This window comes from Tachysurus fulvidraco, unplaced genomic scaffold (assembly GCF_022655615.1).
Source record: "Tachysurus fulvidraco isolate hzauxx_2018 unplaced genomic scaffold, HZAU_PFXX_2.0 HiC_scaffold_51_np12, whole genome shotgun sequence".
Lineage (NCBI taxonomy): Eukaryota > Metazoa > Chordata > Actinopteri > Siluriformes > Bagridae > Tachysurus > Tachysurus fulvidraco.
The window spans coordinates 15,001-33,038 of NW_025927271.1; the positions used below are offsets into that span (position 1 = coordinate 15,001).

The 18,038-nt window shown below is 39.9% G+C and overlaps 2 protein-coding genes and 1 long non-coding RNA gene across 6 annotated transcripts; 2 read left to right on the forward strand and 1 right to left on the reverse strand.

Moving 5' to 3' along the window:
* Nucleotides 1-2,615: 2,615 nt before the first annotated feature.
* LOC125140664 (uncharacterized protein K02A2.6-like) lies at nucleotides 2,616-3,404 on the forward strand. Its single transcript, XM_047809808.1, has one exon. It carries the CDS (start codon nucleotides 2,616-2,618, stop codon nucleotides 3,402-3,404), a length of 789 nt encoding a protein of 262 aa, XP_047665764.1.
* Nucleotides 3,405-7,128: 3,724 nt separating this feature from the next.
* LOC113658986 lies at nucleotides 7,129-11,417 on the reverse strand. Of its 4 annotated transcripts, none has more exons than XM_047809811.1 (3): nucleotides 11,222-11,417; nucleotides 10,892-11,000; nucleotides 7,129-8,966 (listed from the first exon to the last, which is right to left on the reverse strand). In XM_047809811.1, the coding sequence occupies exon 3, from the start codon at nucleotides 8,680-8,682 to the stop codon at nucleotides 7,720-7,722; it is 963 nt and encodes a 320-aa protein (XP_047665767.1). In that variant the 5' UTR covers nucleotides 8,683-8,966; nucleotides 10,892-11,000; nucleotides 11,222-11,417; the 3' UTR covers nucleotides 7,129-7,719. The 4 variants fall into 4 exon arrangements, with proteins under 4 accessions (XP_047665767.1, XP_027027317.1, XP_047665766.1 ...); XM_027171516.2 differs by having other exon boundaries at nucleotides 10,892-11,003; XM_047809810.1 differs by having other exon boundaries at nucleotides 10,892-11,034.
* A 1,378-nt stretch (nucleotides 11,418-12,795) lies between these two features.
* Nucleotides 12,796-16,594, forward strand: LOC113658994. The gene is made up of 4 exons (XR_007139884.1): nucleotides 12,796-15,589; nucleotides 15,689-15,739; nucleotides 16,090-16,375; nucleotides 16,460-16,594. It is a non-coding gene; the product is annotated as an uncharacterized LOC113658994 (long non-coding RNA).
* The last annotated feature ends 1,444 nt before the right edge of the window (nucleotides 16,595-18,038 follow it).

Genomic DNA, 18,038 nt, shown 5'->3' on the forward strand with positions numbered 1-18,038 from the left:
TGAGAGAGAGAGTGTGAGAGAGAGAGAGAGAGAGAGAGAGAGAGAGAGAGAGAGAGAGAGAGAGAGAGAGAGAGAGAGAGGCACGCGACATCATAACACATTTCTGTACCTTTTTTGTCCACTACCCCTGTTTTATCATGTAAAAAGAAGTCATCCTGGTCTCTAACATCTTGACAAACAGTACAACACACATCACTCACTCTGCACTTAAGAGCATGAAATCATTTGGGTCAGAAAACTAGTCATGGCATTTCCTGTAAATGCGACAGGAAAGAATTTTGCATATAAATTACATTGTAAACCACTGTAAAAAATCATTTTCCTAAAACAGCACAAGTTGCTTTGCACATAGTATTGGCACCCCTCTACCTTGTCCACCCTTGAAGCAGATCTGATAGTGTGGTGTTTGTGAAGCACAGTGACACCAACATGAAGTGTGATCTGACTTCATAATCTACACACTGATTAAGTTCGGGTCGGCTAGAGACTCTTTGATTAGAGACAGAATTATATGTGGCATACTAAACGTCTAAATGTGAAATGTGATAGAACGTCTATTAAGAGAGTCAGACCTGACACTTGAGAAATGCGTGAGGATATGTAGAGCATCAGAACAGTCAAAAGAGAATATGATGACAATCGAGGGACAGAAAGCTGAAGAAGTGCATGCAGTACAGAGAGTCAAACAAACTCCAGGGACTAAGTGTAAATTCTGTGGAAAACAGCATGAGTGGAAAAAACTAAGCTGCCCAGTTTATGGAAAACAGTGCAGAAAATGTGGCAAGATGAACCATTTTGCAACCACATGCAAAACAAAAGTGACTAAGAGAAAATGAATACACAGTGTAGCAGAAATGGAAGAGGAACTGTTTCAGGAAATCCTCAGACTCAGTTCACAAAAGAGGGAGGACAAGCAGGAGAAACAACTGTTTGCAACCATGCTGATAGGAGAAAGACCAGTAAGATTTCAACTAGACTGTGGAGCCAGTTGTAATGTAATTCCCATTCGGCTGTTACACCCGGATACAGTGATGGAAAAGACTGAACAGATCCTGGTCATGTCCAATAAGAGCAACCTGAAACCTGTAGGAAAATGCAGAATAAAAATAAGAAACCCCAGAAACAGAAAACTCTACCGGCTGAAATTTATAGAGAAGCTCGTCAATGCCCCTGCTAGGAAACAAAGCTCTGCAAGCAATGGATCTGGTAAGAATACAGCATGAAAATATCATGGCGATTGATGATATTGGTACAACGTTGAGTCACAAAGGAAAGGATCAGTGGGACAAGAGTGACATGTATCGAGAGTATGCTGATGTATTTGAAGGAGATGGATGCCTGGAAGGAGAATATAACCTAGAAATGGATCCTGCAGTTAAACCGGTGAGGCTTCCAAAGCGAAGAGTTCCAGTGGCTCTGATGAAACATCTAAAAGATGAGCTGGGAAGCCTGGTGGAGAGAGGCATCATAGCTCATGTAGAAAAGAGCACAGATTGGATTAGCAGCATGGTGGTGGTGAAGACACCATCGGGAAAGCTAAGAATTTGCATTGACCCACTTAACAAAGCACTAAAGTGTCAACACTTTCCCTTTCCCACCATAGATGATGTTCTTCCTGATCTGACCAAAGCGAGAGTCTTTACCGTTTGTGATGTGAAGGACAGGTTCTGGCACATAAGGCTTTTAGAAGAGTCAAGCTATCTCACTAGCTTCGCAGCCCCATGTGGCAGGTATAGATTAGATTAGGATTAGAATGCCCATGGGGATCAGCCCTGCTCCTGAACATCCTTGTCTGTGGAGAAGGTGACAATGATGAAGCAGCTGAGAAAGATCATGACGAAAAACTAGACAGCTGTTGGACCGTTGTAGAAACAGAAACATCAAACTAAACTTCAACAAACTCAAGCTGAGACAGAAAGTGGTGACAAACATTGGACACAGACTGACTTCTAAAGGACTAAAGATTGATCCAGAGAAGTGGAGATGCCAAAACCATCAGATGTTATTGGGTATGGTGAACTATTTTTCCAAATTTTGCCCACACTTATCAGACAGCTGTGACACGTTAAGACAACTGACACATAAAGACACTGTTTGGGAGTGGACTGATGTACAGGAAGTAGCATTCAACAAATTGAAACAAATGATTTCCTCAGCACCTGTTTCGAAGTACTACAACCCAGATGACAACCTTGTTCTTCAGTGTGAATCCTCGGAGTCAGGACTGGGTGCTGCACTTTTGCAGGCTGGACAACCAGTTGCTTATAGCAGCAGGGCCCTTAAACCGACAGAAAAAGGATATGCTCAAATAGAAAAAGAATGCCTGGCAATCCTTTTTAGAATGGAGAAATTCCACCAGTATACCTACGGCAGGAAAGTAGAAGTGCATTCAGACCACAAACCCCTAGAGACAATTGTAAGAAAGCCATTGCTCAATGCACATAAGAGATTGCAGAGAATGCTTTTGAGACTACAGCGATATGACATTAATGTTGTCTACGTACCTGGTCAACTAATGCATTTAGCAGACACTCTCAGCAGAGTGTACCTACCAGAGTGTGCTGCAGAGGGATCAGTAGAGACAGAAATTGAGACAATCCACATGCTGCACTTCCATGTCCATATCAGAAGGGATTCTAGAAAAGATACAGAGAGAAACTGCTAAGGATGAGACATTTCAGTCGTTGCAGAAAGTGATAGTCCAGGGATGTCCAGAAGAGAAAACTCAGCTGGAAGAAGAGGCAAGACAATTCTTTTCTGTAAGAGAAGAGCTCAGTGTGCAAGATGGAGTGATTTTTAGAGGAGAGAGAGCTCTAATACCAGCAAAGCTGAGGACCGAGATTGTGGAGAGAATTCATGCATCACACTTAGGCATTGAAAGCGGCTTGCGCAGAGCAAGAGACTGTGTAAACTGGCCTGGGATGAGTACTGCTATTGGAGCATACATCGAGAAATGTGCTGTTTGCAGAACTATGGATGTACGACAGCAGAAAGAGACTATGTGTACACATGACATTCCTACGAGGCCTTGGGCAAAAGTGGGAACAGATTTATTCTCATTTAACAACAGAGCATATCTCATCACAGTTGACTATTTCTCCAACTTCTGGGAAATTGATTGTCTCCCTGATACTAGCTCAGGAGCAGTGATACACAAGTTAAAGGCCCATTTCGCACGACACAGCATTCCAGACACAATAATCTCCGATAACGGGCCACAGTACGGCTCTCAGGAATTCAGACAGTTCAGCACTGCTTGGGAATTTAGACATGTGATGTCATCTCTGGCATATTCGCAAAGCAACGGCAAAGCCGAGTCTGCAGTAAAGATGGCCAAACAGCTCATGGAAAAGGCAAAGAGAGCAAAGACTGACCCATTGTTATATAAGGTCTGCAAGATGTGACATACCATGTAGTATAAGGATTACAAGCTGTGTATTTGACGTCATTAGGATGCGCCAACACATGAAGTGAAGTAAAGAAAGCACAGAAGAATATGCGTGTGTTAGACTCTTTTATTTAAGGGTGAATACATAATTAATATAGTGAACTGTGCATAAAACAAGGACCAGGACTGGTCCTGGGTGATGTGAACACCTAGGTCCCGGAAACTGTCAACTCAATTGTTATCCATTGTTAAAAGTGTTCTACAAATAAAATTGAACTGAACGGAGTCAAGACTTTCAAGCATTGTTAACAATAAATATGATTAGACTTCTGCACCTTATTCATCCAACCAAATTGGCACTGGGAGGGAAACACAAACATCTGAGTCACACACAGAATGCATATCCTAGCAGTGATGTTAAATGAAATGTTGATGAAAATGTGAAAAATGTACCAGGTCACGGTATACAAAGTGATGATTCTGAGACTCTGAACAGACTTAATGCACTGAGACGGGTAAAGTTGCTGAAAGTGTAATCAGAAGAAACCCACTAGGATCCACGAGGAGGCCAGCTCACCCTTTTCCTAAATTAGATGGATGTTGAGACAGCTTATTTGCATGTACCAGCTGACTGAGATTTATATGGAACAACCAGAGGGATATGACCAAAAGTCAGAGACAGGAGAAAAGCTAGTACTGTATGCAGGTTAGAGAAATTTCTCTATGGTCAAATGCAATCAGGCAGAAACTTGAATGCAATGTTTTATATATATATATGTGTGTGTGTGTGTGTGTGTGTGTGTGTGTTTAAAATTGAGATTAGTTCTGCACAGAACCGAGTTGATAAATATGTGTATACAAAGGAAAAAATATTTTTGTATGTCACTTTTGGACATGGAAATGGATGTCTGCCAAATGCCATAAATGTTAATCTTAAAAATACGGGTTGATGACTTGATCATAGCAGTTAACAGTGAAAGAGTTCTGAAAAGTGTAAAGGGAATGCTCACTGAAAGGTTCAAAATGAAATAAATTTGGATGTTGAAATATTTTCAAGGGATAGATTTTTAACAGACAGAAAGTCTAGTTAAAATATCACAGGACAGATATGTGAGGAAACAACAAGTTTGATTTGAGCTGCAAAATTGTAAGTCTAGACTCCATTTGTACCCAAACCTGAGTATTTAAAAGATGAAAGAGCCAAGATAGTACAGGGAGGCAGTAGGAAGTTTAATCAATTTCACCAGATATAAGTCATAATAGGGCTTATATATTATAAATGTATATATTATAAATGTATATACATTTACAGCATTTGGCAGACCCTCTTATTGAGAGTAAAAAAGAATATCAGTCTACTAAAGGCGGTAGAGCTTTCAGCCACTGCTTCTTTTTCTAACCATCCTGGAGCATCCAGAGCTTGTACCAGCTTCACTTGTTTTTCGTATCATTAAGATTCGGACCTTCATTGCGATGAGGCCAACCATGTGAGGATCCTGAGCCATCTAGACATGTACCAGTTCCAGGTGGACTCTGCTTCATGAAGTACTCAGACATTCTATGAGGAAATGCCAACTGCATGTGGTCTTTGAGGACAACAACCCCCTCATCAATAAACAATTGTCTGATTGTAGAATTTATAATAACACACTCCAGTGTCACCCAAATAAAGATGAGTTCCCTTTTGACACTGGTTCCTCTCAAGGTTTCTTCCTCTTCCATCTAAAGGAGTTTTTCATCACCACAGTCACCTCAGTCACTTCAGGCTTGTTCATTGGGGATAAATACAAACACATTTAAATACAAGTCTAATATTAATTTTGAGACAATGTCCAATGTTAAAAGCACTGTACAAATAAATGTGAATTGAATTTAAATGAATAACTAAACAATCAAAAAACAAACATAAGTCTTTTTTTCTTAATGTCTTTCTTAAAGTCTTAATGGTTTAGCTCCCATGTATCTAACTAGTCTTCTAACACGTTACAATCCTTCACGCTCTCTGAGATCACAAAACTCAGGGCTTCTGGTAGTTCCCAGAATATCTAAGTCTACTAAAGGTGGTAGAGCATTTTCTTATTTAGCTCCCAAACTTTGGAATAGTCTTCCTGATAGTGTTCGGGGCGCAGACACACTTTCCCAGTTTAAATGTAGATTAAAAACTCATCTCTTCAGTCAGGCGTACACATAATACATCCCATAATATCATGCACCAGTACATCAGACCAGCACATTTTTATGAACAGCAGATATGTTAATCCCTTTCCACTGCTTCTCTCTTTGTACCTATCCCGAGGCATCCAGACACTGTACCAGCTCCCAACGTCCTCTGTGGGACGAAGCCTTTGGACGTCCACTGAGCCGAGGCCGACTTTAAGAATCCTGAGACATCTCCAGTTAGACTCTGTGGTACTCAGGAGATCAGAATTCCTTGAACCTCACACCAATACAACATTTAACTGACTGTATATTACAATCACACCCCCAGTGTCACCCATATGAGGATGGGTTCCCCCTTGAGTCCGGTTCCTCTCAAGGTTTCTTCCTTTACCAATTTAAGGGAGTTTTTCCTTGCCACTGCTGCCTGAGTCATCTCAGACTTGCTCATAGGGGAATAAATACATACACACTGTGAACTATATACATCTAATAATAATCTAGAATTTTTATTCTGTTAATTCTTATTTCTTTTATTATTCGTTATTTCCTTTATCATTAATTATGTTTACCTTCTGCTCTGTGTTTATGTTCTGTAAAGCTACTTTGAGACAATGTCTATTGTAAAAAGCGCTATACAAATAAACTTGAATTGAATTTTAATCATCTGTGAAATGTAATTTAAAATTATCACCATTCTTGTGAGGAAAAGTAAGGGCACAATTATTTGTATATAACTTGGTTAAAATGACCTACAGGTGTATCACATCAGTTGCAAATTATTAGAACATTGTTACAGAGCATTTTGAAGAAGGCTTGTCTTATTTAAACCTCAGACATTTAGTTGGTTTACTCTTAATTGTTGATGTGAGAGGTATCACCACAGTGAGATCCAAAGAGCTCGCTGAGGCCTTCAGGGATATAAGAAGATCTCAAAATAATTTGTAATCAGCCATTCCACTGTCTGAAACTCATTTACAAAAACATTTAAAACTACTAACATGGCCATGTCAGGCCATCCGAGCAAATTCACCCCAAGAACAGACCTCAAGATGATTAAAAAAAAGTCTCATATATCATCACGGGACCAACAGCAAGCTCTGGCTACAGTGTATATCAAAGTGCATGAATCAGAAAGAGACTACACAACTTTATCATGCGAGGTGCATAAGGAGGAAACCTTTGCTGTTTAAGAAGTTTGTGAATGAACACAGTGACAAAGGCCATAATAATGTGGTTTAATAATAATGGAATAATGTGCTTTGGACAGATGACAGACGAATCAAAAATGTAATTATTTGGAGACCATAACAGATTAGTTATGATCCAACTACCCACTTTTAGTGCAGTTTTCCTAATAAAGTGCTTAAAGAGTGAATATTGAATGAATGCAGATACACTGTATATGGGATGAATACAATTAAATTGACATTAATTACAAAAAATAATTATTAAATAATTCTAATTCTAATTATATATATATATATATATATATATATATATATATATATACATACACACACACACATATATATACACACACATATATATACACACACACACACACACACACATTATATATATATATATATATATATACACACACATACACACACACATACACACACACTGGACTGTAGTTATAGAGAAACACATCATAATCATCATGTGCAAAACAATAATTTTGCAAAAACACTTGTCTAAATTTTATTACAGGTAAGCATGATTGTATGAACAGCTTTACAGGTAAATTAGCCATTGTTTGTAATATTGTTTTAGAGCAAATAATATCTATGTATGTGAAATCTGAATAATACATGAACCTTTAATAAATGAGATGTACAAGATTTCAAATAAGCAAACATATATGATATAAAAATCAACTTTACTTGTTAATGTTAATTAGCAAATGGCTGAATAAGTGCTTAATATCCATTAAGAAAGCTTAGGAAACACTTAATAGTGACAGTATACTGTCCATAGCTTCAGCTTATGTACTACTTTTTTTCTTTTTGAATCAACCAGATAACCAACACAAGCAGTAACGCCACCAAATGTACACAGAACTTTACCAAGTATGCCATATCCCATTAAACTGCCAATTGCCCAGCTAACTGTCCTGACAATTGCACCAAAAACTATGAAAAGATATATACTGTACTCCTTTATAAATTTCAAAACAAAATAAGCAACAACAGCAACAATAGTAAAGACACTACCACCAGCTGCAGTAGCAGCAGCAATACTAGCAACGGCACGTCAACCTGAAGACCAACCAGCAGCAGCACCAGCAGCAGAACCTCCAGCAGCAGCACTTCCAGCTCCACCAGCAGCTGCAGCAGCAGTTGAACCAGCAGCAGTAGCACCACCGCCAGCACCTCCAGCAGCACCACCGCCAGCACCTCCAGCAGCATCAGTTGCATCACTTCCAGCTCCACCAGAAGCTGCACCTCCAGCTGCACCTCCAGCTGGAACAGCAGTTGCACCAGCAGCAGCAGCAATAGCGCCACTGCCAGCACCTCCAGCAGCACCACTACCACCTGTACCAGAAGCAGCACCACCACTACCAGCACCAGCAGTAACACCACCACCTGTAGCAGCAGCAGCACCACCACCAGCACCTCCAGCAGCACCACTACCAGCACCAGCAGTAGCACCATCATGTGTACCAGAAGCATCACCACTACCAGCACCTCCAGCAGCACCACTACCAGCACCAGCAGTAGCACCACCACCTGTACCAGCAGCAGCACCCCTACCAGCACCATCACTACCAGCACCAGCAGAAGCACCACCACCTGTACCAGAAGCATCACCACTACCAGTACCTCCAGCAGCACCACTACCAGCACCAGCAGTAGCAGCACTACCAGCACCAACAGTAGCACCACCAGCAGTAGCACCACCACCTGTACCAGAAGCACCACCACTACCAGCACCAGCAGTGGTACCAAAAAGAGCACCAACATTAGCACTAGCAGCAGCAGAACCACCAGCAGCAACAGTATCTTGTCTTGGTTCTTCTTTTTTTTGTTTTTGTTCTTCCTCCATTCTCTCCATTCTGTTGTCTCCTCCATTTTTCTCCTCCTCCTGTCGGATTTTTTTTGCTTCGTCAAATGTCTTACTGTTTCCTCCATTGTTCTCAATCATTCTGTCTATTTTCTGCAGCAGCACACAGACCTTATCTTTGTTCCCCAGGTCTTTGTTTTTGAATACATAATATCCACCTCCACACTCCTGTACAAGCTCACATAAAAACTTGTTATTTTTAATGGGTTCGTCTACATTTGCTCTCTGTAACTGGTCTCCTTGGGTGGTGTTTTGTGACGATTCAGACTTCTGAAAAGGTAGCGTCTCATTTGTGTGATTCATCTTCACTTTGTAGATAATCTCTATAGCTGATCACTGCAGTGAAAAGAAACTGAAAACACAAAAAAATGCATTTAATGAGGTAATGACTCCTATTTAATTAACAAATATTATAAAATACAAGTACAAACAAATACAAATAACTCCTCTCACTGGAGCTCACTGATGGTTGCTTCACCTATTACTCATTTTTATTGAGTATTTATTGTACTGCTTGTTCTTTATAGAAAATAAGATTATTTCCCAGTTCTTGCTTCAGTGTGTGTTATAATAACATCATAATTCTAGGGGAATTGTTTTTTACCAGCAAATCTAGCTTTACTTAAGCATAAGATGCAGAGAGAAAAACCTAAGCAAAAACCCAGGAGACTAGGATTAAATGTTTATCAAATCTGTTTAAATGCCTTTTAATGCTCGCATTACAGTAAGCACCAATACCTAAGAACAGTTCCCAATTCCCAAGGTGTGTGTGCGCTAGTTTGCCAAGACACTAGCCTTGAGTTTTGTTAGCAACAATTACAGTTCAAATCAGTCTTCCTTCAACATCATAAGAGTGAATTAAAATGACTAAATTATCATTAATATTCCACTCTTATGATGTTGAATAATAATCTGTTTCATAGGAGAAAAAAAGGAGGATTTATGTTAATCAAGCTGCATGACATGGCAAACTCTCAAGCCAAGCTGAACACAGCAACCTATGTGGCCTTTGGTCATCCAATGATAACTAGGATTAAAACTGTAACTCTCACCTTGTAGCTGGAGAGAGCATTTAACCCACAGGGGACATAGTGGTGCAGGAACAGTAGCTTAAATGCAGGGCTATGTCATGAATCTTATACTTTGGTGCCAAGCACACGGAGCATTGTACCTGGTAGTATGAGTTCATTTCTCTGTGTGTTTGTGTTGTTCCACCAAGTATTTTGTTTATTTATGGAGCATGCTAATATCTTCTGTTCTGTAATTTCTACATAGCATTAAAATGTTGTGCAATGCTTACTGTGGTCTGTTTCATTACTATTGTGTTTGATACATGGTTTAGAGCAATACTAAACTGTATAGACATTGCATTGCATTACATTACATTATGAGGACACATGAAAGGTTTGAATCCTTTCCATTGTTAAAACTTAAGTAATATACTGTTGCTAATGTGACATGCTCATGCCGGTTTCTTTGGTTTCTCACAACATCAGAAGGATTTGGCCATTTTTGTCTGCATTGTCTGCATTGTCTGTGACATACGGCTAAGTACGGTGACCCAGACTCAGAATTCGTTCTCTGCATTTAACCCATCCAAAGTGCACAAACAGCAGTGAACACACACACCGTGAACACACACCCGGAGCAGTGGGCATCCATTTATGCTGCGGCGCCCAGGGAGCAGTTGGGGGGGGGGTTCGGTGCCTTGCTCAAGGGCACCTCAGTCGTGGCCGGTCCGAGACTCGAACCCACAACCTTCAGGTTACAAGTCAGACTCTCTAACCATTATGCCACGACTTGCAGGTGCACGACTTGTTTTCAACCTGCCTATGTTCTCACATACCACTCCACTGGCTCCTCTAACTGAACACATCAGATTCACAAAGCCAAAAACAGAGCAGCTCCCTCTTACCTCAAAGTTCTTATCACTCGTCATACTGCACCTCAACCAGCACTAAGAGGGAGGTATACATCAAATCCTGCTGCATCATCACCCCCTGACTTCCTGTGTTATTGGGCTGTGCCCATGCATTTATCACTAAACAGTGGCCGTTACATACTACCTTTTATTTGTTTCCTTAATACGCTATTTCCTTTTATTTTACATTCTTTATTTCTGGTGTGTTATTTAGACTGATGTGTATTCCAGCTTTTTCTGTGCTGCGGTTTATTTCTGTGATTTTTCTTCATTTTTTACGTGCAGTCTTCCATTATTTATTATTAACACGTATTAAAGTTTTGAATCATTAATAAAAGGATTAAATTGTAACCTACCTTGTGAGAAAAGATTGCAGACAAAATGTTTTGCTCTTTTGAAAGTCGCCTTGTGAACGAGGAGTTGGAAAAGTTGGAAAACTTTTGGTTTCTCTTAGCAATAGGGTTTCTACTACAGTGGCAGAGAAGTGTGATTTTATTATCTAAAATATAAGTGTGAAATTATTATATAAAATAGCAAATCAGAAAACAAAAAAATCCCAAAGCATAATAACAAATCAGAAAACAATATAACAATTCAGAAAACACAACGACTATTCATAAAAAACGGGAGAATATATAGTTCGTAGCTTGGATTATATAGGTATAGGTTGTAAATGGAATTCTTACCGCTGATTGGAAGAGATATCTGTCACTCAATATATCCAGGGAACACTGCATCAGTGGAAAGTCGAGGTCTTCACAGGTCCACTTTTAATGTTCCCTTTCCACCAAAAAGAACCGGGTTCTGGTTCAAATTTGGTTCCACTGGCGAACCTTCTGGGTTGCCTTTCCATCGGCTATAGAGCAGAGTCTGACGTCACTGTATACGTGTCACTTTTCCCAGCAACGTTAGCGCAGCAGGGGCAAACACAACAACATTGGCGGATGTTGCTTTACTGTTAATGCTCATGGCTTTGTGAACCTACATTGGCATCCAAACCCGGCGAATCCAACGTGTACGTGCCGCTCCATGTAATTTATATAAACGCAGGTTGTAATCGAGAAAGTACATTTATTTTATCATTAACACAGAAAAACAGTTAGCCATAGTATGTAGCTACCTACCATCATGTGCATAAACCCCGGGGGGGACGGAAAATTTACTTAAAAAATATCGCACTCTCTATTGTGAAAAATATATGTATGTATACCTAAATAATTGTGTAAGTAGAAAACAAAACAAACGCAAAAAATGCATTTAGAAACAGTTGAGGTTCCCCTCCCCTTCCTCACAGTGGTTTGACCCACTGCCTGCTTTCCCAGTTCATCTCACCTACGAGTCAGGTGTGTGGCTGCGGCTCAATTAATCTTAAGTAGGGGGTTTTATTCATTTTAAATAAAGCGATTCTCTTTAATGTAGTTTAATGTAGATGCAGACTCATTCCTAAATTAGTTGCGGCAAAAATGCTGAATACTGATGTGATTTTCCATGAATCTGTTATATTAGCGATTAAAATATTACTTGTCTTGTTAACAATAGCTTGTTGTATAGTGCACTGCAACTAACACGCCAAAGCCGTCTTGTTGTTTTTATACATAGAGCAGTCACTTTGAAAATAACCATAATTATGCTACAATAATAATGATAAAAGCATTTGTTGCATGAAATCATATTTCATACTTCATGCACCCCCTCCCCACTTAAATTATATGTACGCCCATGATTCATGTGTGCTGATAATTGTCATATTGCGGTAAAGTAAAAGTGTATTAAACATTAGTATACTTAAGGTACATTATCTAACAGTAACCCCGCCCCCAGCTCCTGACACAAGCGGTTTTTAAGTGTAGACCAGCAACGTTTTTATGCTACTTAAGAACCATTTTTCCTGGTTCAGTGCCGGTGCTTTGGCTGTCGAAAAAGAAAGAACTGGTACTAAATTAGGCTTTGGCTGGGAGATCCGAAAACCCGAGGTCTAATAAAAGTTTCACGTGTACACGGGTCGGGTATAATAATAGCGGCATCGGGTCTCGGGTAATTTAAAATGAATGTGTTTTTAACGAACGGACCCGAGAAGACCCGAACTACTGTATCTCGCGTGTGTGCATTGATTCGAGTCCTTTTCCAACCTCTCCTCTGCTTGCAAAAACCGCTTGCGACATCGTGTGGCTGGCCGGTAAGGCCAATTTTCGTTGAAACAGACCTGTCAATCAAGTTTGAATCCACGCTGTATTGGTTACTTTAGTGTCGTCGTCAGAATCAGATAAGCATGGAGGCAATATCTGAAAGGGGCGGGGCTTGTCAATAGGGGCGGAGAGAGTGTTCAGTGCGCATGTGTGACATTAGCAGAAAGCGGTTTTAACATCGACATGGTGGATAAAAACAAAGAAAGAAAGCGAAGAAAGGCTTACGATAAGGCAAGAAGTAGGACGTGTTAGGATCAGCTTTCCAGCGCTGGAGAGAACTGAAGGAGCCCATATTCACAGATTGGAGTTTCCCGAGTCAATAACTCCTAACTGCTCTGCAAACAGTAGCCTTACTAATATGTTCTACATCCATGTTGTTATACACAAAATTACCATTTGCAAAGAAACATAAGGGAACGCAAAGCATCTGCTCGGATGTAAGAGCGAGGCAGCGATGGTAAAGTGGGAAAGCCAAAGGAGGTGTGAAGAGGAAACGATAGATGAGCGAAACAGGGCTCCAGCAGGAGGAGGATGAACTCCAGCCGGAGGTGGAGCTTGACCGAGATCTAGGGCCTGTTGCAGAAAAGTAGAATTAAGACATCCAGGATAAATGCCTGAGCTGAGCTCAATGAATCCAAAACACGTGCGTACAGGTTTAATTAGTTGCACAAAGACCAAGCCAGGATGAGCAGACACGGTTCATCAAGCCAGGTGTAACCAATCCTGGATATGTGCGCGCTCACGGCTCACTCAAACAGACCCGCCACCAATCACAGATTCACCATGGCAACAAGAGCGGCGTACTTTTCCCCGTCGGAAGCACAAATCCTCATGGAGGCATACGGGGAGGTAAAAGAAATAATTAAGAAGAAAGGCAACACCGCCACAGTGATAAAGCAAAGAGAAAAAGCGTGGCAAAGTATTGCAGACCGCCTGAATGCGCAAGTAATGCACAATAACACTCACCGCTCCGCTAAAAACTACAATCCAAATAGTTAATTCACATCTCCTAAAACGCAGTTGTACTCTGATTATGAAACATTTGAATTTTTAATTGAAATGGATGCAGATATGAGTGAAGTTGTGTAAAGTAACTCCATCACACTGTATAAATTATCAAAGCCTTACATTATTACTACGTTCACTAGTATGGTTTAATCTTAACCGTTATACTCTGCTTCTTATGTTGTCCACCGATTTTTCTCTGTTCTCCTGCTTTTATTAATGTAAAGCTGCTTTGAAACAATGAAACAATTGTGAAAAGTGCTATAAAAATAAAATTGAATAAATAGATGAGCTAATAATAATCACTTTAATTTATATAGCGCCATTCAAAAGACCCAAGGTCGCTTGCTCACTGACTCCATTGAATGTTCTTGTGTGATAAAGGAAGCGTCTCTTTGTGTGTGTGTGTGTGTGGGTGGGCCCCCAGAGTGCCACCAGCCATGGACTGGGACAATCTGGCAATCTTCCCTGATGACGACATTGGTCGGCTGCCGAGGGACCAATATGTGTTGAATGATTTTAGTTAGTATGTGTGCTTTCAATTTTTGGTTATTCTGCGGTGGCAGAAGAATTTGGGGTTTTTTGTGTTCTCTCATTTTATATATATATATATTATATTATATAAATTGGTTTGGCCTCTTATGATGTTTGTGCTGTATACCGTGTGTACAGTATACTGTATACTGAGGGAGGCTACTGCATCCATTCATTTGTCTGTTCAGTTGATGTGTATGGATTTGTCCTGCATTTATTTCAGTGTGCAGACATGCGGGTGTGTTATATACCGTTCTTTTTGAACGTGTATTTATCCTTTTGTATCCTGTGTGACTTTGTTTTATCCTTATTCAATAAAGGAACATAATGTTACACTTTGTGTTTTTATATTTATATGGAATGTGTATTTTATACGACAGAGTATTAGGGCCACACTAAGGAAGAAGGAAAAAGTCATAAATTTATGAGGCTCTTTCTTTCTGCAGAAAACATGCATATTCTTTTTACAGTCCTGATACTTATGACAATGTGCTGATGTATTTAATGTATTGTAAACACTACTTAATGTATGTCCTTGTTTGTGAAACCATACTGAAGAACAATTACACGAATGCCCCACAGCTGTCATTTTAACAACTGTCCTACTCTAAAATGACGGGCTACAATATTATTAAAGACTTCATTCTCTTTTCTCTTCATTTTCTTTTTTTTCCCTCTGTGGCCCTAATATTCTATCATTTTATATATAGCCTTATAGACTATTTGGAAACTGTAAATTATTTAATGATAGCAACATCATCTAAAAATGATCATTTATCCAAAAATGATTGAAATTAATGATCACAAATGTTTAAATAATGACAGTGGGTCTAGTTATATGTGATAACAATGTATAGTGGGCAGTGGAATAACTATTGGTTTACGTTTGTGGTGACTGCTGACTGAGATAAGGGATGAGATTAAATAGATCCTAGTACTTGGCCTGGTCTGGAGCAGGCTAGCTCCACAGAATAAATCTCCATGGTAATTTATACCATAACATTGTACCGCCCCATAATCCAGCTTCAGTGATCACGGATAAATTGAGCAAGGATCACCAAGATATTCCGGCTTAATCCCTTATCCTTGTTTTGTGCAACAGGCCCCTGGACAGGGAGCTGGAGAACAAGTCACGTCAACATAACCTGACCTCAGCTAACGTGCGCAGTATTATACACGTGAGTGTGAAGCTATTCATATCAATTCTTATCTTTCATTTATGGAGATCTGTGATTGACATCTTCACCCCCGCGGGAGGTGATTACCAACGAGCATGTCGTGGCAATGATGAAAGCCGCCTTCAATGAGACCGAACCCGTTCCTGTGTTTGTGAGTATCTGTGGCTCAGGGACTGTATCAATGCTCTATACGGGTTTGGGATTGGACCTAATCACTGCTCGTGTCTGTTTCTTTGCCTGACTCTCCCAGGAGCCTAAGATGACTCGCTCTAAGTTGAAGGAGGTTGTGGAGAAAGGAGTGGTGCGTTTGCCATTTTGTCTCCTTTAAAATCATTTTTATTTGTCAGTTGTGTATCTTGATGCTGCATCAGTATCAGAGGCAGAGAGATGGTTTATTACACTGTGTCAGAAATGGATAATTATTTAGTTACTAAAAAAGCTTTTTATTAAACGTGCAGTTTGTAATATGAAGAAGTGTTTCTGTACTAGACATAATCATATTCCTTAAAATGACCAGTTTTAAATTTGTAGATTTCTCCAACACTGTACACCTTCATACTGGATCATTTCTATAGCTCTAAAACAAAAAATAAGTGAACAACTAAAACAGTGTTATTTGTGTGGTGGTTATTTGTTTTGACATTCCATTAGAGGAGGAAGATTCGTCTGATGAAGAGTACCACCCTGATGAAGAGGAGGAGGATGAGACAGCCGAGGATGAAAGACACAATTATTGTTTATATTCGAAAAGACCTCTAATTTATCAAATCAATATGTATCAAACTGAGGAGGTGTGTGTGTGTGTTGTAGACACTTCTGGAAAGTGATTTGGAGAGTACAGCATCATCACCACACGGCAGTCGACTAAACCTTAACAGATCCTACAGCGAATGTGAGGTGGAAAACTGCTGAAACTGCTGAAAACAGCCCCAGACAGGTAGCACATGTGCACACACAAACACACACAGTAAAAACTTTGTCTTAGACAAAGTGATAATAACAGTGTAATATTTTTACCCAGATCTCCTGCAGGTCACAGCATGGGCACACCAGGGCCCGGAGCCTCCACGACTCCAGACTGATTGCAGATTCATGGAGAAACTTCACGCTGTGGATGAGGAGCTGGCTATTGGTTCTGACTGCATGGACTCTTACCAGGTAGGTCTGATACACACACTGGGATTTAGTATGGGCTGAAATTTCTTTGAGGTTCATCTCCTTCTTTTTCATTACTTGTCTCTGTCTCTCTCTTTCACCGTCTCTCTCTCTCTCTCTCTCTCTCTCTCTCTCTCTCTCTCTCTCTCTCTCTCTCTCTCTCTCTCTCACACACACACACACACACACACAGCACATCTGCTAACGTTTTCTACACAATGTCTAAAATGTATATGCTGTCCATACTGGGTCTAAGCTACATACTTAAATATCCACATGGACAAAAATGAATTACATATAGTATATCATCGGTCAAGCAAAGATGGCAGTATACCTGAGCCGGAAAAACCAGATTGCACAAAACACTGACTGTGAGGACACAATGATACTAAAAAGGCTGATAAAATCAAGAATTTTTATTGATTTTAATTTTTACAGAAGTATGAATGATGTGAATGTGTTTAAATGTCTGTGGTGTTGGGAGAGTGTTTTGTGCACCGTTGAGGAAGATGAACTAAACTTTGCACCAGAGTTTAACTAATCAACCATGTTTTACTGAATTATGAAACCATCTTAACACATATTTACGTATTAGTTTATTTATTTATTAAGTCACAATGAATTTTTATGATAGAATAAAGTGTTTATGATGCAAATAAAGCATAAAAGTCAAAAAGTCTCTCTCTCTCTGTCTCTCTCTTACCTGTGTGCGTGTGGAGGTATGAGGACCCATTGGCAAACATTCTGAACCAGTGCTACAGCACAGTAAAGGAGCAGTTGGATGCTATCCGCAATCGAAAGGCCCTGTTGGAGATTAAAGGAGTGTCAGTTCCCCTCAAACGCTCCTCTTGCCCCACCTCATTGTATCTAAGCCCCACGCAGAAGCTCTGCCTCCAGCAACACATACAACAGGTCAGCAAATATAGATTTTGCTTTCAGAACTTTCAGAGCACACGGACAGATCAGTAGGCATTTAACCATACGAGACTACATCAGATCACCTCGAAACATAGCCATTAAATTATGTGGTCATTACATAAGACTGTCATTAATGAAATAGTTACTGTTAACACCTCAGTATAATATTTTATACCAGCATGTCTAAGTGTTTCATTCCTTTTATACAATATCCCTTTTATACTAAAATAACACCCCTCATACTGTTGTGTTGAGGATCATCCATGAAAATTGAGTTAATAAGTTAACATGGAATTAACATTTCAGCATGTGCAGCTCCTGACGCAGGTCAACATGCTGTTATAGTGACAGTATGAACTCTCCATAGCTTCAGCTTATGTACTACTTTTTCCTTTTTGAATGAGCCAGATAACCAACACAAGCAGTAACACCACCAAATGTACACAAAACTTTACCAAGTATGTCATATCCCATTAAACTGCCAACTGCCCAGCCAACAACTGCCCCGACAATTGCACCAAAAACTA